Source organism: Myotis myotis, unplaced genomic scaffold (genome assembly GCF_014108235.1).
Source record: "Myotis myotis isolate mMyoMyo1 unplaced genomic scaffold, mMyoMyo1.p scaffold_m19_p_3, whole genome shotgun sequence".
Classification (NCBI taxonomy): Eukaryota; Metazoa; Chordata; class Mammalia; order Chiroptera; family Vespertilionidae; genus Myotis; species Myotis myotis.
In genome coordinates, this window is record NW_023416335.1 from 105,013,561 (window position 1) to 105,034,610 (window position 21,050).

General features: G+C 45.8%; 2 protein-coding genes across 12 annotated transcripts in view; one reads left to right on the top strand and one right to left on the bottom strand.

Annotated features, from left to right (window-relative positions):
• The first annotated feature begins 2,599 nt into the window (after positions 1–2,599).
• Positions 2,600–21,050, top strand: part of BID (BH3 interacting domain death agonist) — a 54,440-nt gene continuing 35,989 nt past the window's right edge. For 2 of the 11 annotated variants that reach the window (XM_036301934.1, XM_036301940.1), the window contains exon 1: positions 2,714–2,823. The gene's annotated coding sequence lies outside the window, so the exon portion shown is untranslated. Of the gene's footprint in view, positions 2,945–20,032; positions 20,092–21,050 lie in introns of all 11 variants that reach the window. The other 9 variants (XM_036301936.1, XM_036301941.1, XM_036301937.1 and 6 more) reach the window with 9 other exon arrangements.
• LOC118652076 (60S ribosomal protein L35-like) lies at positions 9,418–9,789 on the bottom strand. The gene has a single exon (XM_036301949.1). The coding sequence runs from the start codon at positions 9,787–9,789 to the stop codon at positions 9,418–9,420; it is 372 nt and encodes a 123-aa protein (XP_036157842.1).

A 21,050-nucleotide genomic window follows, 5' to 3' on the forward strand; every position in this document is an offset into this window, starting at 1 on the left:
CAACAGACTTTTAAAAACAAATTTATCTTTATTTTTTAAAATATTACAGATCCAGACATAATAGACTTTACAACAAAGGCTATAACAAGAGTCAATGATGAAGGACCCAGCAATTCTACTTCTGAGTATTAATCCTAAGAAATCTAAAACACTAAATCAAAATTCCCTCTTCCCAACTGGCAATGGCAGAAGCAGACACAGCCTGTTGGCCTTAGGTACGTGTGTGGGTGTGAGTGTGTCACTGCTGGTGAGCTGGAGTGATGTGGCAGGGAGGGAAGCCAGGAATGTAATCTTTTCAAAACAAAATTAAATATTTTGAGACTAAATAATAAAATAAAACACTAAATTGAAAAGACATATGCATTCATATGTTCATTGCAGCATTATTTACAACTAGTGGCCCAGTGCACGAAATTCATGCTTGGAGCAGGGGTTCCCTCAGCCCAGCCTGCACCCTCTCCAATTGGGGACCCCTTAGCAGGTGGACATCCTTCTCGCAATCTGGGCGCAGTTAAACTGGCAGTTGGACATCCTTCTCGCAATCTGGGACCGCTGGCTCCTAACCACTCACCTGCCTGCCTGCCTTATCACCCCTAACCTCTCTGCCTGCCTGCCTGATTGCCCCTAACTGCTCTTTCCTGCCAGCCTGATCTCACCAACTGCCCTCTTCTGCCAGCCAATTTGGTTCCAATTGGTTGGGTTCTATGCCAGTCAGTGTCAAAAGCTTCGCCTCCTAGGCAGCCATTGGATCCTCACAGTTCACCCAGATTTGGTTCTGATTGGTTGGTTTCTATGCCAGTCAGCATCTCCGGGCCTATCTCTGGGCCTGATCAGAGAGGCAGGGCTGATCAGCAGCACCCCCCTCCACACCCCCACTGTGGAGGCCTGGAGAGAAAAAGAGGCTTGGCTGCTGGCGAAGCCCAGAGAGAAAGAGAGAGACAATGGCTAATCAACAGCTGCCACAGAGGCTGCGGATCAGACCCTGCCTCTCTCTGCGGGCCTCTCTCTGGGCCTGATCCGCTGTCCCCTTGGTAGTGGCGACCCAGCACTGACTGACTTCTGGTGTTCGGTGGAGCCTTCAGTCAGTTATTATGGACCCTGGGTTTTTTTTTTGGTTTTTTTCTTAAATATATATTTTATTGATTTTTTACAGAGAGGAAGGGAGAGAGATAGTTAGAAACATCGATGAGAGAGAAACATCGATCAGCTGCCTCCTGCACATCTCCCACTGGAGATGTGCCCGCAACCCAGGTACATGCCCTTGACCGGAAGTGAACCTGGGACCTTTCAGTCTACAGGCTGATGCTCTATCCACTGAGCCAAAGCGGTTTCGGCAACCCTGGGTTTTTATATATTAGGATAGCCAAGATATGGAAGCAACTTAAGTGTCCATCAATAGATGAGTGGATAAAGAAGTGGGGCATATATACAATGGAGTATGATGCAGCCATAAAAAGAAATGAAATTTTGTCATCTGTAGCAGCATGGATGGACCTAACTAGAGGGTATTGTAATGAGTGCAATAAGTGAGACAGAAAATGACAAATGTCAGATGATTTAATTTATATGTGGAAACTAAAAACAAAACAAACAAGCAGGACAGAAAAAGAACCATAGATATATAAAACATTTTGAAGGTTGCCAGATGGGGGAGGGTGGGTTGATGGGATGGGTGAAAAAAGTGAAGGAATTTAGAAGTACAAATTAGTACAGCATAAGGAATATAGTCAATAATATTGTAATAACTATGTATGGTGTCAGATGGGTACCAAATTTATTGGGGTGATCACTTCATAAGTTACATAAATGCCTAATCACAGGGTTGTACACATGAAACTAATATAATATTGCATGTCAACTGTAATTTAAAAAGAAAAATTGTGTTAGAAACGCTGGTCAACAGTTTCACAGGAATGAGACAAACACTCAAAAGTGGATTGGCAGGGCAGATTTACTTCTTCAGAAGGGTTCAGTCACAGGCTGAAAGTCATGGGCAAGGCACCCCAAACGGGAAGTCCCTCCGGGAAGAGGAAGGGGTGGGTGAGGCGGAGCCTAAGATGGCGACCCCCTGAGAATCTGAAGGTCAAATCAAAATGGCGGAACCCATGACAGCGGGGGAACTCCTTTCTTTGACAGAAAAGATCGCTGGTTCACTCTCACAATGGGAAAATACAAAAAAAGTAGAAATTAGAAAATCATTGTGATTTCTATTATTTTAATGTAACTATGTGATGATTTTTGGTTATATGTCCTTTCAGTCTTTTTTTTTTTTTAAAGTTCAGTTTCTATTCTTATGTTCAGGTAGAGCAACTTCCTTGGTCCTATTTGCTTCCTCACCCTTTCTAGAAACTCACGTTCCTGTTTCTGTTTCTGTTTCTTGGCGCCACAAGTGATTCTGGCTTAGGTCATCCTGGGGGCATCTGAGCACGGGGCCTGGCGAGGGGCTTTCATTCCATCTTGGCGTCCGGAGGACTAGGCATCCCTGAGGCTTCTGAAAGCAGTTCCACGCGAGGAACACTGCGAAATATCCCCGCGTCGCCGGAGTAAGTGGCCAACCTTCCCAGAGGGCTCCCTGGACAAGCACCGCCTCCTCTGAATATCGGCCGATCGGCCAGGCCTGTCCGGGCTCCAGGCGCCCCAGCTTCGGGACCCGCGCCGCGCAGGCGGCGGGGCTGGGGCGCGCGATGGACCGGCGGGCGGGAGGCGGGGCCGGCCGGGGGGCGGAGGGACGCAGCGGCCGCCCGCCGCAGAGAGAGGAAGTCCTCCTCTTCGGGTTCCCGCGCCCGGCCGGCTGCCTCTCTCGGCCTCCCTCGGCTGGTGGGGGTGAGTAGCCGCCAGGGCCCGTCTTTCGGCTCCTGTGCCCTCCTAGGAATCTGCGAGGAACTCCGAGCTCACGGGGCCCCTGCGTGGGGGCGAGGTGTGCGCCGCCAGCCCAGCCCTCCAGGTGTGGCCCCCGACCGCCAGCGCCCTGGGGTGGGAACGGAAGACAGGGGCCCCGGGCTCACCACGGTCCTTCCGCACCGGCGTCGGGGCGGCCCTTTCTCGTCTGCTCCCACTCGGTCCCGTGGCCCAGACGTCGCCGGGAGGCTTCCGGCTCGCAGCCGCCCGGTGCGCACGGAGCCGAGGCGGGAGAGTGGGGACCCGCGCGGCTCTATGGTTCACTCGCTTTGCCGCGAGGCCCTGGCCTTCTGGGGGTTGGGAGAGGTTTTGTCCTTTCCGCCCCACGTGAACCTCGGGTTTGGCAGCCGTCTGTGGGGCCTCAGCCTGAAACAATGCAGGGGGAGCAGAGTGGAGATCGGGTGAGGACTTCCAGACACCCCGCCCGGTGTGGGTTAGACTGGGGGCTGCGGGGTCCCACCCCAGAGAAGAGAAAGGCAACAAGAATGGATGGGTCGGCCCCAGATCCGAACTCAAACAGAGACGCAGACCTTGAACTCTGGTCGATAGCACTTTCCCCAACACCTGCCTCAGTGAGGCCAGAGTGAAATTATGTGCAAATACTGGCTGGTGGTAGAAAACAGTTTGAGTGACTCAGGAGACTGGGAGAGCTCTGAAATCCTCAGTAACCAAAAGGCTGCGGTGGCAGGGGTTTATTTATTCATTCACCCACCAGCAGTAATGTGCAGTCAGTGCTGGGCTAGTGGTAGGACAGAGGGGGACCAGCTTGAGGAGCACAGTTAAGACCTCTGTAGAGTTGGCTTTGGGTTTGGGCCTGGGCCTTCTGGGATTGGACTGGCCTTCATCTGATGGGCCTGGAAGGGGTTGAGGAGTAGGATGGGAACCCCGCATGAGTGCCCCCACCTTTTCAGGCAACTGCCTCATTCCACCACCATCCTGCCTGACTTTCCTGCCAAGCCATATCTGCTAACTCAAGCCTCACTCAGTGGCATCTCAGCTGGCCTTTTTCTAGAAGGGAGCTGCAGAAGGAGTGGTTTTTCCACATTCCGTCTCCACCCATCTGAAGCTTATGGCAGGGTCTGACTTGGGGAGGACACTCCTGGGCCTGAGGCTATGCTATCTTGGGGCCTGGAACTCCACTGGGAGTAACTGTTCTGGAAGAGAGGTCTCAGAGCCAGAAGGGAAGAGGGAGGGGAGTCCTGTGGTTTTAAAGATGAGGTGGACAGACCTCTAGTGATGCATCATTGGGGAAAGGACATCTGCTGCCCAGAGTGTGAGCTGTTTTGTCCCTCCTGGGGTGGGAGGAACGCAAGGAGAGGTGCAGGGCAGCACCACAGGAGGGGCACTTAAAGGCAATATCTCACAGGCTCCCTTGAGCACTCTGGATGCCTGTGCTGTGCTGCGCACAGGTTCATGAGGGACAGGGTGCTGTCTCATGGGAATGGAGACATAGACTGGTGGCTAATATATTGTTGGGATGCAGGCCTTGGGGGTGTTGGTGTAAAGAACTGTGGGAACATGGGGTGAGTTGCTGTTAGTTTTGTTTTTTTTTTCAATTACAGTTTATAGTCAGTATTATTTTGTATTAGCTTCAGGTATCCAGCATAACCAGCCGTGGGCAAACTACGGCCCGCGGGCTGGATCCGGCCCGTTTGAAATGAATAAAACTAAAAAAAAAAAAAAGACCGTACCCTTTTATGTAATGATGTTTACTTTGAATTTATATTAGTTCACACAAACACTCCATCCATGCTTTTGTTCCGGCCCTCCAGTCCAGTTTAAGAACCCATTGTGGCCCTCGAGTCAAAAAGTTTGCCCACCCCTGGGTTAGACAATCACATACTTAATAGAGTGTTCCCCTTATATTTCCATCTGGTACCACACATAGAGGCCCAGTGCACAACATTTGTGCATGGGTAGGGTCCCTGGCAGCTGCCAGCTGGGGCCTTCCTTTGTTCTGCACTGCCCCCTGGTGGTCAGCGCAAATCATAGCGAGCAATCGAAATCCCGGTTGATCGAACTCCCAAGGGGACACTTTACATAGTAGGCTTTTATATATATAAATTTATTGACTACTAGAGGCCCGATGCACGAAATTCATGCAAGAGTAGGCCTTCCTTCCCGCAGCTGCTGGCACCAGCATCCCTCTCGCACCTGGGACCCTTCATCCAGAAGGTCATCTGGGAGGACATCTGATCTAATTAGCATATTATGCTTTTATTATTATAGATATTTCCTATGCTGTACTTTACATCTGAATTGTTACCAATCTGTACTTCTCAATCACTTCACTTTTTTTTCACTCAGTCTCCCAACTCCCCTCCCAGGTTGCTGTTAGTTTCATTTGGGGAGGTTAGGCTATCTGAGATGGACTCTGAAGGATGAATGGGAGCTTGCCAGCTGCAGAAGAAGGAAAAATGCACTCAGGGCAGTGCAAAGAATTCTGGGGGAGAGTTGTCTAGCTGGAAAAGGGGTGTCTCTAGATGGGAAAGGGCATTGCATACCCTGCTCCGAGGCCTTGCCCAGGGCAGCTCACAGCCTTAGCCAGCCTGGGAGACTAATTGGAGGATCTGGAGGTTCCACTTATTTGTTAATGAGAATGGCTTGTTCAGGAGCCCCAGGCACCTGGACTCAGGAAGGATGAGGGCATACAGGGGAAGAAGGATATTTGATGATGGAGCCTTCCAGGGCAGGAGTCTTGAAGGTAGTGAATGATGTTATCTTTCTGTTTAGTGCATGGTAGAGGGATTGGGGACTGGGACGAGAAGCTGTAACTGTCAGTGTTCATGGCCAAGCAGCCATCCTAATCAAGGACTATGTGTGTCCTGGTGGTGGTACTCAGGATTCTGGCTCTGGACTTTCAGCTCACAAGAACCCTCACTCTAGATTTGTGGCCTTGGGAAGTGCTTCCTGTGATTGCACCTCAGGTGCCCATTTGCCAGGCTGGGGCTGTGGAGGGCAGCACAGGCCTGGAATGCCCCCTTTATACCAGCTGCCCACCCCATTGGGCCTCCCACACACAGGATCTGATTAGAAGCTCCTTGGTTGCCACACCTGATTGGCCACCTCTAGAGGCTACTACATGTATTCTTGCCCAAAGCCACTGACAGGTCTGAAAAGGACAGCTAATTGAGAATGGTGACCATGACATACAGAGCTCACTGTAAGTCAGATGCACTCATAGAGAATTTTATGTGCATTAATTAGCTCATTTGGAAATCACGGTAATCAGAAACTAGGTTATCCCTGTTCTTTAGATGGGAAAACTGAGGCATGGAAAGGTTAAATAACTTGCCCTGGGTCACAACTGATGGAGTCAGACTCTGGAGTTCTAGCTCCAACCATTACGCTGCTCTGCCTGGATTCCCAGCTTCTCACTGCTCCATTCCCCAAATAGGGCCCATCCACCTTTGCATCTCATACCTGTTAGACTTTGAGGGTGAGGGACTGAGAGAAGAATCATGATCTTTCTGTGATTCTCCTCCCTTGAAGGTAGCCCAGGTGACAAGACAATAATGATGTGCATGGGAGAGGGTGATGCTTTACAGGGCACTGTTTTGGACCCTCTCCATGGGATGTCTCCTCAAGAACCATCCCTCAGGCCCTGCAGCCTCCTACTCCTGACTCAGTCCTTCCCTCTCCTCTTCCTGCCTGCATCGGTCAAAATGGGGAAGATAGGAATGTAAAGGCAAACATGATCATCTGGATGAAACACAAAACAACTACTTTAGGAAGTTCTCCAGCCTTGCAAATCAAATTCTAGGTTGTTGTGGGGCTTTTTTGGTATTTGTGTCAAGGGTCCTAGAAGCTACCAACTTAGAAAACAAGAAGTGGTTTGTTTTAAGTTACCCCCTCCCCTCAGTATTCCTATCAGTTTCTGGATGGTAGAACTGGTGCTGGAGGTGGAGTTTCAAAGGGGAAAAGAGTACCTTTGAAGTCATAAACCAGATTTAAAAGACCACTTACCTCAGGCCCATAGAGTAGGCAGTCTGCTCTGGTGGAAGAATGTGAATGCCCAGGAGAGGGCTGCACAGAAGTGGAGCTGCCACCATGCCAAGAGAGGCCTGTCTACTGGGGCTAGGATGCCAGGGTCCCATGGAGCTTTTTGCAAAGCTTTATGCCAGGACTTCTGCCTGGTCTCGATGGGAACCCCCAGCTGGCAGTTAGTAAGCTTCTGCCATAAGGGGAACCAAGATGGCAATGTAGGTAACACTGGTACTCACTGTCTCCCATAACCACATCAAAGTTATAACCAAAATACAGAACAACCATCATTCAGATCTGCCTGTAATCTGGCTGAATGGAAGTCCTACAACTAGAGAAGTAAAAAAAGAAAGTACATTGAGACTGGTAGGAGGGGCAGAGGCTCGGAATGGCTGGTCCAACACCCATGTATAGTGTTTTTAATTTTTATTTTTATTGGGAGGGATATCTCCTCTGTGGAAGCCTCCCATGAGGAGCAAGGGGTCCCATTCCAACACCAGATCCCCAGCCCAGGGTTCCAGAGCTGGGAAGAGAAGCCCTGTAACTTCAGGTTGTAAAAACCAGCTGGGATTGTGACTGAGTGACAAGGAGGCTGCTGGAGACCCTGGCAGTTCCTCTTAAAGGGCCGGTGCACAAACTTACTTGGAATTGCTCCCTCTGGGCTCTAGTACTGGGGCAGCAGCTTTGGGGGAAATCCAGAGACATACAGGGAGGAACTAGATTGTCTGGCATTGGGGCAGGAACTCCAGTTGGGTGGCTTTCTCCCAGACGAGAGGGCTCACAAGAGTCATTGTTCCTGTGCTGGAACCTCCCCCATCCCAGAGATGACTGGCAGCCATATCTGAGTTTAGCTTCACCAAGTTGATTCCCTGAGACTCAGTCTGTTCCAATTTGCAGCCCTACCCAAGCTGTTTGCAGGAGCTTTTCTGTATGAATGGCTTGTCCTTGCTCAGGCTTCAGAGTTTGCTAAAATTTCTTAAACAAGCATCAGCTGGCATCAGCATGCCCCATACTTACTAATAAGAGGCCCAAGAACCAGCACTAGCAGCAGCCTGCCTGCTTCATAGCTTGGCCTCGCCTGGGTACTTCCAAGCTCAATGCAAGTGCAGCCATCTGCAGATGGCTCTGTAGCTCCTAATGGCCCCAGGCAATGGCTAACTTTGCACTTCCCTGGAGGCCCCAGAGTCAGTACACCTGGTGGACAATTTCAGACCATAGCAGATTACAACTCTACACATCCACAAGCAACACACTCAAGGGGCAGACTCAATGAGCACCAAAGCCCCACTGAAGCAAGTCCTGCTCCATAGGGTGTCTCCTGCATAGCAGCTCTTCTACTATAATCACAGCTGGTCCTCACAGCCAACTGGCCTGGAGGTCAACTCCTCCCAGTGATGCCAACAGAAATTGAGGCTCAGCTACAAGACTGTGCTACACAGCCCACACAGGGGCACACCTAGAGTGCCCAGCTGAGGTGATGGGGGAGGCTGAGCTACTGGGCCCCACAGAATACCTACTATACAAGGCCACTCTACCAATTCCAGGAGACATAGCAGCTCTACCTAATACATAGAAATAAACGCAGGGAAGCAGCCAAAATATAAAGACAAAGAAACATGTCACAAATGAAAGAACAGAAGAAACTCTGGAAAAAGAAGTAAATAAAATGGAAGCAAACTACTAGATACAGAGTTCAAAATAACATTTATAAGGTTACTCAAGGATTTTAATGAGAACTGCAAAGGACTTGGTGAGACTTTCAAGGGTTTTAGTGAGAATATCAAAGACATGAAAAAGGACCAGTCAGAAATTAAGCATGCACTAACTGAAATAAAGAATAATTTACAGGGATTCAACAGTAGAGGAGAGGATTTCGAGGATCAAGTCAACGATTTGGAATATGAGGAAGCATAAAACACCCAATCAGATGAGCAAAAAGCAAAAAGAATCCAAAAATAATGAAGCTAGTGTAAGGAGCCTCTGGGACAACTTCAAGTGTACCAACATTCTCATTATGGGGATGCCAGAAGGAACAGAGAGAGAGCAAGATATTGAAAACCTATTTGAAGACATAATGACAGAAAACTTTCCCCTACCTGGTGAAAGAAATAGACTTATAAGTCCAGGAAGTGCAGAGAGTCCCAAACAAGAGGAACTCAAAGAGACCCACATCAAGACACTTCATAATTAAAACGCCAAGGGTTTAAGACAAAGAGAGAATCTTAAAAGCAGGAAGAGAAAAGCAGTTAGTTACCTACAAGGAAGCACCCATACGACTGTCAGCTGATTTCTCAACAGAAACTATGTAGGCCAGAAGGGAGTGGCAAGAAATATTCAAAGTGATGAATAGCAAGACCTACAACCAAGATTACTCTACCTGGCAAAGCTGTCATTTAGAATTGAAGGTTAGATAAAAAGCTTCACAAACCAAAAAAATCTAAAGGAGTTCATCACCACCAGACCAGTATCACATGAAATGTTGAAGGGTATTTTTTTCATTGTCAGCCAGTTTGTGCTTTATTGACTCGAAGATGCTCAGGCCTTGACTGTGTACTTCTGCAGGGGGTATAGCTGCTCCTTCTGCTGCTGCTTCTTGGTCTTCAGATTCTCTTCATGCTTGTTGAGATGGAGGCGCATGGCACATGTTTTCTTGGGCCGTAGATCCAGGGGCTTGTACTTCTTTCCCTTGTAGAATTTCCTGAGGCTTTCTTTCTGAGTCTGGTTAATGACGGTAAGAACATGGGTGATAGACTTGCCAACAACTCGGATCTTCGAAAGCTTGAAAGTTGTGCTGCCTGTCACTTTGGCTACACGCCGCAGCTGGGATAGCTCTACCTTCAGATCATCCAGGTGTTTTAGCAGCTCCTCCTTCTTGCCAAGAAGGTCCCCAGCCTTAATTTTTGTCATGGCTGAATAAGCCGAGAAAGCTTGAAGGGTATTTTTTAAGAAGAGAAGGAAGAAGTAGTAGTAGGAGGAGGATAAATATGAACAGTAAATGATAATAAATGCTTATCTATCACAGTTGAGTCTAAAAATAAAAAATAAACAAAGAATCTAATGAACAGAATAAACTGATGAATAAAATAGAACCAGAGGCATGGAAACATGGAACAGACTGACGAACCTCAGAGGGAAAAGGGCGGTTTGCGGGGGGGCGGGAAGAAATTAACCAAATACCTTATATGCATATATGCATAACCTATGGACACAGAAGTGCTGAAGGCCTGGGGCAGGGTGGGAATGGGGTGGAAGGGGCCAATGCGGGGGGGGAAAAGGGAGACATCTGTAATCTCAACAATAAAGATTTTTTTTAAAAAAGCTCCTGCCCTGCTGATGGCTGTACTGACTAGCGGACAGATCAATGTTCACCTTATATGCTCGTACTTAACAAACCCCCTTTCTTCAGAGAAAGGGAAGTGAGTGCAGCTGCGGGGTGGGGGTGGGGGGGTCCATGATTGGAATTCCAAATGCAGTTGTGTCTATGTAGGGAGTCCAACTTACTGAATATTCCCATGCTTGTCCTATGTAGACCCTTGGCCCTGAACTTTATCTGATGCCAACGATAATGCATTTCTGTCACTGGGCATCTGCATCTGTACTTGATTTAATTTGCATAAACATGTGTCTCATTTTAATTCTCATGCTAATTCTGTGAAGTTCTGCAGATATGAAACATCCATGGTGGGGGTGTTTCTCATATATATGCTCATATTTGAACAAGTGTTCAGGGGGCTGCAGCCTGTGTCCAGGACTGGCCATGTCCGAAGAGTACTGCTTGGAATACCTCCCTCCCTCAACCTCCCCGCTCCCCCTCTTTCCCCCCACAAATGAAGGGAGAGACTTTTGAATGGCCATTATATGTTGGGCACTTTCTCTGTTATCTTGTTTGATACCATGAAGCATGTGGTGCCTTTTTTCACAGATGGAGAAAGTGAGGTCATGTGGCAGGTGCAGAGCCAGCTGTGAACCCTCCACCTGTCCACCTTCAGAGGATCCCTCTAGCAGCGGTTCTCAACCTGTGGGTCGCGACCCCTTTGGTGGTCGAACGACCCTTTCACATTGGTCGCCTAAGACCATCCTGCATATCAGATATTTACATTACAATTCATAACAGTAGCAACATTACAGTTATATAGTAGCCACAAAAATAATTTTATGGTTGGGTCACAACATGAAGAACTATATTTAAAGGGTCAGAAGGTTGAGAACCACTGCTCTATGAGCTGAGAGTACATGGGCCTTTTAACATACTGCTTTGCCCTGCCCTGGAGTCTTAAGGAATTGAGCTTTTCTTTTTCTTTCTCTGGAGTTTAGATCTGTTTCTCTAGGGAGAGCCAGCTGAAATCAGAGCTGGGAGAACTGGAGTCTAGTTAGGAGCTAGGGCAGCAGGAGAACATGACAGCGTAGGGACTCAGTGCCAGGGAGGGGTATAGGAGGTGGGAGTAGAATGGAGGCTGAGGCATGAAGGCATCTGGGAAGCAGCGCCCTTGTGTCCTTCCACTAGAGGGACCTGGAGCTGAGTAACTCTGGTTCTGTGACAATAAAACCAGGCCCAAGGCCTCAGCATATGTGTGCCTCTGTTTTGGAGCAGGCCAACTTGGCAAATGATCATACGTACCAGAAGCCCCTCCAGCATCAGCGAGTTCATTCTTAATAAGGGACTAGCCGTCTGGGAAGGCAGATATGTGTCAGAAGGGGCTGGGAAAGGCTCCTGACACCAGCAGGAATCTCTTTGGAACCAGGAATGAGGAGGCTGCCTGTAGAGTTCAGTTGGGAACCTGAGCTTTGGTTGCTGGCTTCTGGTGGGGGATGTCACTGCTTTGGGGACTGCTCCATTTCTGGGCCCAGGTGCTTCTGTATCTGTGGTAGAAAGGAGATTGGGGGTGGGGAGGGGTATAGGGACCACAGCCAGGCTCAGCACTGCCAGGAGACCTGGAATGAAGGCAGGCTCTGCTCTGATTGAGGAGATTAGACTGTCCTTGACTGGAACCTCTCTGGGAATTTCCTCACCTTGCCCTAAAGAGGGTTGCTGTGAGCTGGTGAGCAGGCCCAGGCTGGTGGGCTCCTGGGACTGGGTGATAGCACAGCCTTCAGGAATATTCCTGTCTTTAGTCCACAGCCTTGCAGATATCTCCATTCTTTTGTTACACCCGAGTTCCAGACAGCAAAGCAAGACTGGCTTACTAGGCATCCACCACTTCTTAAAAAGCCTTGTTTTCTTTCTGGGGAATCTCTTAGAAACCTTGGCGATATCTGACCTCCCAAACTCTTATCTGGCTGACCAGGGAGCTGGATCCAGGGCCTTTGTTGGTCACAGCATCTCATTGGGGTGATGCTGACCAGTGTGTGAAATGATTGCATTGATTGTCTTTTTACACTCCAACGGAATACACCATACTCCCTTTTGTAAATGACGAAACCATTTCCTGCTACGACTTGGGAGATGGGAGGAATGTTGTTACCCATGAAAGGTCCTTCTGTCCATGCTTGGTGGCCCACCTGCCAGCTCTGGCCCAGAAGGGTGGTATGAAAGCAGCCCCAGGGCATCCAGGTTCTGACTTGGCCTTGGTAATGCCCTTCTTTCTCCCTGACTACACTCTAAGAGGGGGATAGTTGTGCAGTGTTGACAGGCGAGACAGCGAGACTGTCAAGGACCAACCTAGACTTTTTGCAATAGTCCCTGGGACACCTGTCTCCTTCCCTCTAGCCCATCTTGCCCTACACATTGTGCACAGTTCTTGTAGAAGCCCAGGGCTTGAGCATGTGAGGGGAAGCAGGAGAATCTAGATCAGTGGTTCTCAACCTTCTGGCCCTTTAAATACAGTTCCTCATGTTGTGACCCAGCCATAAAATTATTTTTGTTGCTACTTCATAACTGTAATGTTGCTACTGTTATGAATCGTAATGTAAATATCTGATATGCAGGATGGTCTTAGGCGACCCCTATGAAAGGGTTGTTCGACCGCCAAAGGGGTCGCGACCCACAGGCTGAGAACCGCTGATCTAGATCATGGAGGCCTTTAGACCCCAGGATGATGGACTCTGAGGACGTGTCTGGAGCAGCAAAGCTGTGTGAGGGGATGGCCTGAGTTATCTGGTAAAGAGACCCCTGTGCTTTTATACCACCTTCTCTGAGGTTGCCTTTTTCTTTTTTATTGAGATATTCCCCATATCATAAAATTCACCCATTTAAAGTGGTTATTAATATATTCAGAGTTGTGCAGCCATTACCACATTCTAATTTTAGAACATTTCAACACTCCCAAAAGAAACTCTAAATACATTATCAGGTACTTCCAGTCCCCGTCTCCCTGTAGCCCTAGGGCAGTGATGGCGAACCTATGACATGCGTGTCAGAGGTGACATGCAAACTCATTTTTTTGGTTGATTTTTTTTTTGTTAAATGGCATTTAAATATATAAAATAAATATCAAAAATATGAGTCTTTGTTTTACTATGGTTGCAAATATCAAAAAATTTCTATATGTGACATGGCACCAGAGTTAAGTTAGGGTTTTTCAAAATGCTGACACGCCGAGCTCAAAAGGTTTGCCATCACTGCCCTAGGGCCTAGACAGCCATAATCTACTTTCTGTGGATTTGCCTGTTGTGGGAAGTTCGTATAAATGGAATCATATGTGGCCTTTTGTGACAGGCTTTTTCATTTAGTATGTTTTCATCTATGTTGTAGCATATGGCCAAGTAAATTTCATTGTAGGGATGGATATACCACATTTTGTTTATTGATTCATTAGTTGAACATCTGGGTTAATTCTACTTTTTAAAAAAATATATATATTTTTGCCCAGCCCGCATGGCTCAGTGGTTGAGCGTCGACCTATGAACCAGGAGGTCATGGTTTGATTCCCGGTCAGGGCATATGCCTGGGTTGTGGTTTTGATCCCCAATAAATAAATAAATAGATCTATTTTTATTGATTTCAGAGAGGAAGGGAGAGGGAGAGAGAAATAGAAACATCAATGATGAGAGAGAATCATTGATTGGCTGCCTCCTGTATGCCCCACACTGGGGCTCAACCACTGAGTCACAACAGCTGGGCAGTTCGTACTTCCTAATCCCATCCCCTTTTTCACCTAGCCCCCAACACCCTCTCTCATCTGACAACAATCAGTTTGTTCTCTGTATCTATGAGTTTGTTTCTGTTTTGTTCATTTATATTATTCTTTAGATTCCACATGGAAGTGAAACCATATGGTATTTGTCTTTCTGACTTATTTCACTTAGAATAATGCCCTCTAAGTTCATCAATGCTGTTGCAAATGGTAAGATATCATTTTTGTTTATGGCCAAGAAATATTTCATTGAATAAATATACACATCTTTAGCCATTCATCTTTATTTGAAGCATTTAATCCATTTACATTTAAAATAATGATTGATAGGAAACAATTAATAAAATAGCAATAACTACATACCTATTTATTTTTGTAGTTCTTCTTTGTTCCTTTCCTATTCTCCTACTCTCTTCTCTTATATATTGATGACTAACTGTAGTGTTGTGTTTGGATTCCTCACTCTTTTTTTTTTTTTTTTTTTATCTCTTGCAGATTTTTGTTTTGTGATTATCATGAGCTTCGGATATACTAAGCTATGTTTATAGCAGTCTATTTTAAGTTGATAGTCGCTTGAGTTCAGGCCCATTCTAAAATCACTACCATTTTTACCCAGCCCTTCCACATTTGTTTTTGTCATTATTTTTTAATTGTTTTGTGTGCATTCCTTTATTTACTGTTATAGTTACACATGCTCTTCCCACTTTTGCTTTTTTTATTATTAATTAAATCTTTATTGTTCAGATTATTACAGTTGTTCCTCTTTTTTTTCCCCCATAACTCCCCTCCACCCAGTTCCCACCCCACCCTCCTCCCTCACTCCCCACCCACTGCCCTCATCCATAGGTACACGATTTTTGTCCAGTCTCTTCCCGCATCCCCTCACCCTTTTCCCCCCAAGAATAGTCAGTCCACTCCCTTTCTATGCCCCTGATTCTATTATAATCACCAGTTCATTCTGTTCATCAGATTATTCACTTGATTTTCACATTCACTTGTTGATAGATGTGTATTTGTTGTTCATAATTTGTATCTTTACCTTTTTCTTCTTCTTCCTCTTCTTAAAGGATACCTTTCAGCATTTCATATAATCCTGGTTTGGTGGTGATGAACTCCTTTAGCTTTTCCTTAATCTGTGAAGCTCTTTATTTGACCTTCAATTCTGAATGATAGCTTTGCTGGATAAAGTAATCTTGGTTGTAGGTTCTTGGCATTCATCACTTTGAATATTTCTTGCCACTCCCTTCTGGCCTGCATAGTTTCTGTTGAGAAATCAGCTGACAGTCGTATGGGTACTCCCTTGTAGGTAACTGACTTTCTTTCTCTTGCTGCTTTTAAGATTCTCTCTTTGTCTTTTGCTCTTGGCATTTTAATTATGATGTGTCTTGGTGTGGTCCTCTTTGGATGCCTTTTGTTTGGGGTTCTCTGCGCTTAGTGGACTTGTAAGTCTATTTCTTTCACCAGGTAGGGGAAGTTTTGTTATTATTTCTTCAAATAGGTTTTCAATATCTTGCTCTCTCTCTTCTTCTGGCACCCCTATAATTCGGATGTTGGTACGCTTGAAGCTGTCCCAGAGACTCCTTACACTATCTTCGTATTTTTGGATTCTTTTTTCTTTTTGCTTTTCCGGTTGCGTGTTTTTTTGCTTCTTAGTATTTCAAACCTTTGACTTGATTCTTGCGATCCTCTAGTCTACTGTTGGGATTCTGTATAATATTCTTTATTTCTGTCAGTGTATGATTAATTTTTAGTTGGTCCTTTATCACAACCTTGAGGGTCTCATTAGATTTCTTGTAGGTCTCATTAAGTTTATCGGCAGTTTCTAGAAAATTCTTGGAAAACCTTTAAAGTGTGGTTTTGAACTCTATATCCAGTAGTTTGCTTCCCTCCATTTCTGTCATTTCTGTCCTTTTTCTGTGTCGCCGCATTTTTTATGCTTCCCTGTGTTGATAAAGTGGTTAAGTGCTAAGTGTCCTCTAGGGCCCAGTGGTTCAGCCTCCCCAATTACCTGAGGAGGACACTCTTGGTGCACCCCCTTGTGGGCTTTGTGCACAGTCTTATTGTAGTTAAGCCTTGATTGTTGTAGGTATCACTAGGAGGAATTGACCTCCAGGCCAATTGGCTGTGAGAATCAGCTGTGTCTGCAGTGGGAGAACTTCTGTGCTGGAGACACCTCTCCGGGGCAAGACTTGCTTCATTGGGGCTTTGGTGCTCACTGAGTCTGCCCCCTGAGTGTGTCCTTTATTGTTCCATGGAGCTGCAAACTGGATGGTCCCACTCTGACCTCTGGGTACACTGGCTCCTGGAACTCTAGGGAGGTGCTAATCTAGCCTCTGCCTTAGGCTGTCCAGCAAAAGCCTCCCTGCAGGGCTTGGGCGGGGCGGGTCCCATGGGATCAACAGGGTGGGGCTAGCAGTTATGGCTGCTCTCAGAGGCTCCACTTCTCAGTGTCCCAGTAATTGCTGCAAGCCCCTCTGAGAGAAAGCTGCCCTCGAGTTCCAACTGATGCCAGACAGTCCCGCTTCTCCTGAATGAATCTAGGTCCCCAGAGACTCGCCCAGAACTGCAGCTCAGAGCCTGAGACTCCCTCCCGATTGAAAATGACAACCGCGCCCTCAGCCGCCAGTCCGCTCCGCGTGCGCCTCTGTACCTTAGTATTTTACTTCCACACTGCACCTCCTCTGAGTCTCGGTATGCTTTTCTCTTTCCTTCTAGTTGTAGAATTTCCACTCAGCCAGCCTTCCTGTGGTTCTGGATGATGTCCGTTCCGTCTTTTAGTTGTATTTTTGAAGTGGTTGTTCGAGGCAGCAAACTCCGGTGTTTACCTATGCCGCCATCTTGGTTTCTTCCCACTTTTGCTTTTTAATCTTTGTACTAGCTTTTGTGTTTGTTGATCCACTTTACTGTGTTTGCCTTTGTTAGTGAGTTTGTCTTTGTGATATTTTCTTATTCACATTTTTAATTTTTTACTTCTTAAAGAAGTCCCTTTAACATTTCTTGTAATACTTTTTTGGTGGTGATGAAATCCTTCAGCTTTTTCTTGTCTGGGAAATTCTTTATTTGTCCTTTGATTCTAAATCAGCCGTGGGCAAACTACAGCCCGCGGGCCGGATCCGGCCCGTTTGAAATGAATAAAACTACTGAAAAAAAATACCGTACCCTTTTATGTAATGATGTTTACTTTGAATTTATATTAGTTCACACAAACACTCCATCCATGCTTTTGTTCCGGCCCTCCGGTCCAGTTTAAGAACCCATTGTGGCCCTCGAGTCAAAAAGTTTGCCCACACCTGTTCTAAATGATAGCTTTGCTAGGTAGAGTAGTCTTGGTTATGTTCCTTGCTTTCCATCACTTTGAATATTTTGTGCCAATCTCTTCTGGCCTGCAAAATTCTTTTGAGAAATCAACTGACAGTCTTATGGGAGCTCCCTTGTTAGGTAACTGCTTTTCTCTTGGTGCTTTTAAGATTCTCTCTTTTCTTTTATCCTTTGGTATTTTAATTATGATGTGTGTTGGTGTGGGCCTGATTGGGTTCATCTTGTTCAGGACTCTATGCTTCCTGGACTTGGGTGTCTATTTCTGTCACAGGCTAGGGAAGTTTCTAGTCACTGTTTCTTCAAATAGGTTCTCAATATCTTGTTCTCTCTTTTCTCTTTCTGGTATCCCTGTGATTCAAATGTTATGCTGGATGTTGTCCCAGAGTTCCTGTAAACTGTCCTCATTTAAAAAATTTTTTTTCTTTTTGCTGTTCTGATTGGGTGTTTTTGCTACCTTGTCCTCCAAATCACTAATTTGATCCTCTGAGTCATATAATCTGTTTAGTCTAACCAGTGGTTGGCAAACTGTGGTTTGAGAGCCACATGTGGCTCTTTGGCCCCTTGAGTGTGGCTCTTCCACAAAATACCACGTGAGGGCGAGCATGTACAGTGTGATTGAAATTTTGTGGCCCATGCGCAGAAGCCAGTATTTTGTGGAAGAGCCACACTCAAGGGGCCAAAGAGCTGCATGTGGATCGTGAGCCGCAGTTTGCCGACCACTGGTCTAACCCATCAAGTGTGTTTTTCATTTTAGTTATTGTGTCTTCATTTCTTTTTTTTTTTTTTTTTTTTTAAATATATTTTATTGATTTTTTACAGAGAGGAAGGGAGAGAGATAGAGAGTTAGAAACATCGATGAGAGAGAAACATCGATCAGCTGCCTCCTGCACATCCCTCACTGGGGAAGTGCCCGCAACCCAGGTACATGCCCTTGACCGGAATCGAACCTGGGACCCTTCAGTCTGCAGGCCGACGCTCTATCCACTGAGCCAAACCGGTTTCGGCGTGTCTTCATTTCTTGTTCTTTTTGTTTTTTATCTCTTTGTTGAAGTTTTTACTGAGATTATCTATTCTTCCCCTAAGTTCATTGAACAGCCTTATAACCAGTGTTTTCAATTCTGCATCTGGTAGATTGCTTGCCTCCATTTCTTTTAATTCTTTTTCTGGAGTTTTGTCCTATTTTTTCATTTGGGAAATGTTTCTTTGTCTTCTCATTTTGGCTATCTCCCTGTGTGGGTTTTTTTTTGTTTGTTTGTTTGTTTTTTTTAATAGGTTGATCTGCTGTGTTTCCTGGTCTTGGCAGGGTGACCTTGGATAGTAAGTATCCTGTGAGACCCAATGGCACAGTCTTCGTGTTCACTTGAGCCAGTTGCTCCAGGTGTGTCCCCTGTGTAGGTTGTGTGTGCCCTTTTGTTGTAGTTGAGCCTTGATTGCTGTTGTGACATCAGTGGGAGGATTGACCCTCAGTTTGACTGGCTGTCAATACTGACCATGACTACAGTGTACAAGCTGTTGTGCAAGGCTTGATTCCATAGAGTGGGGTTCACTTTAGCAGAGTTCAGGTCCCAGCAAGTTCATCTTTAGGGTGTGTCATTTGTGGCACTAATTGGGTGTGGTCTGAAGCTGGCCATCAGGTGTGTTGGTTCTGGGGCCTCTTGGGAGGTGCTCAGTGCAGGCCAAGGTCAGCAGCTGCCTGTGTAGAGCCCAGCACCGCTTGATAGGAGCTACACAGTGATCTGCAGTTGGTAGCTGTCTATGCTGGGCTGGGAGGTACCTGGGAGTGGTTATACTGTGAACCGAGGATGGCCACCATTAGTGCCAGGTTTGGGGCTACTTAGCAAAAGGTACTGGGCATGCTGAAGCCATTTGCTGCTTATTTGGGGTTTGTGGACCTTTGATAGATTTTAGGAAAGACCTCAGTGTAGGCCTAAGCTGGCCAATTATGTGGACTAGCTTCTGAGAGTAACTTAGCTGGGCTGTGAATTGGGTCAGGCTATGACTCAGAATCACTTAGATTGGGTTAGAGAGGTGTTAGCCAGGTTGATAGAAACTCAGATTTGGGGCACCTGCAGGCTGTGTGTAGGTAGGTCTCAACAAAGGAATAGTCAGTCACCATGAAGCCAGATAATTCAGTTCCTCGCTGATTGTCTCTGGTGCTTTTCGAGGTGCTGTCCCTTTGCTGAAGCTTAGCGCAAGTGTTTGTGAGTGAGTGAGTCTGTGGTTGAGCCCTGTAAGAGTACACCTGAATCTTTAGAACCTTCCATCTCACTTGGATGGAGTCCCTGCTGATTTTCACATCTAGCTGTTTCTTGGAGTCCTCTTCCTAGCACTGGTGTTCTAGGCTGGGGAACCTGGTGTGGGATGGGGACCCCTTGTTCCTCAAGGGGGACCTTTGCAGCCAAGATATTTCTCCCCTAGTTCTTAATTACCATACGTGGACCAGCCCCACCTACTACTGTCGATGTGGCTTCTTCTGTATATCCTTAGTGTTAGGAGTTCCGTTCAGCTAATCTTCTGGTTCTTAATGGGGTTGTTCTATAATTTAGTTATAATTTTGATAGTCATGGGAGGAGGCGAGCACAGTGTTCACTACTCTGCCATCTTGACCGGAAGTCCACATGTGATCTTCTAAATCTATTTTACTGGATATTTTCATAAGAAATCTCCAGACTGAACTTTAAAAGGCTTTTTGAGGCCACAAAAGTGAAGCCAGTGACTTGCCATACCTATAGATTTGAGTGAGTTTCTCTCTTCTCTAGGTCCCCAAATACCCTGAGGGTCCTGCACCTTCTAGGACCTGACCTTCTTTACTCACCTGGTAAGACTTCTGGGAACCTTGGAACCAAGGTATCAGGATGTTTTTCCAAGGTTTTATTGGCTTCCATATGTCAATCTTAATTCCTTAAAATTGCCTGGTCATGTCTGAGACTCTGCATGCTTTTTTCAAACATGACATTCTAGTCAAAGCTTTAATAATATTACCAGTTTCCAATTGTGTCATTAGAAGGATAACAGACTTTTATTGAACATGCAAATAACCATATTGCCATGTAAATAAGAATACTCGCTGAGAGTTTCTGAATTTTGGTGGGATCAAGTCGGGAGAAAAAGAAAAATGTTTAAATTCTGCTTTAAAAGGTGTAACTTACCAAATTGCTTTAAATCAGCAATTTTCAATCCATGTGCTACAGAATTTTTAAAACTTGCATTACCTGACTATTTTAAGCAGAGGTACTGACATCCTTTCCCTTGTATTGTCAGATAAAATAATGACAACAGCCAACACAACAATAGCTGTCTGGTCTGAATGAATCAAAATTGTACATAGTTTATGTTTGTTTGATTGTTTTGTCAGATTGCCAAAAAATATATTTTTTTGGTATGCCACAGAATTTTAATAATTAAATTAGTTTATGTGTGCCATGAGATGAAAAAGATTGAAAATTGCTGCTCTAAATCAGAGGTAGCATAAGAGAGAAAAACCCCAAAAACTTTCTTATTCCAGGAAAACAAAAAAATTAAGGAACTATCAATGTCTTAGATAAAAAAAAAAACACAACACATAAAAATTGTCATCATTCTCATTAGTTCATTCAGTCCTGTGTAATTAAAACTTGTTCTGCTTGAATCCAATTTTTCCATTAGTTCTGTCAACCTTGCCTGACAATTGAGGGTGATAGGATCAATGATAATTCCAAGGAGTTTGTAAAGCTTTCCATCAAGATTCTTATGAATTGCTCAGCGAAGTGGGTGCATTGATCACTGGAGGTTGTGGGA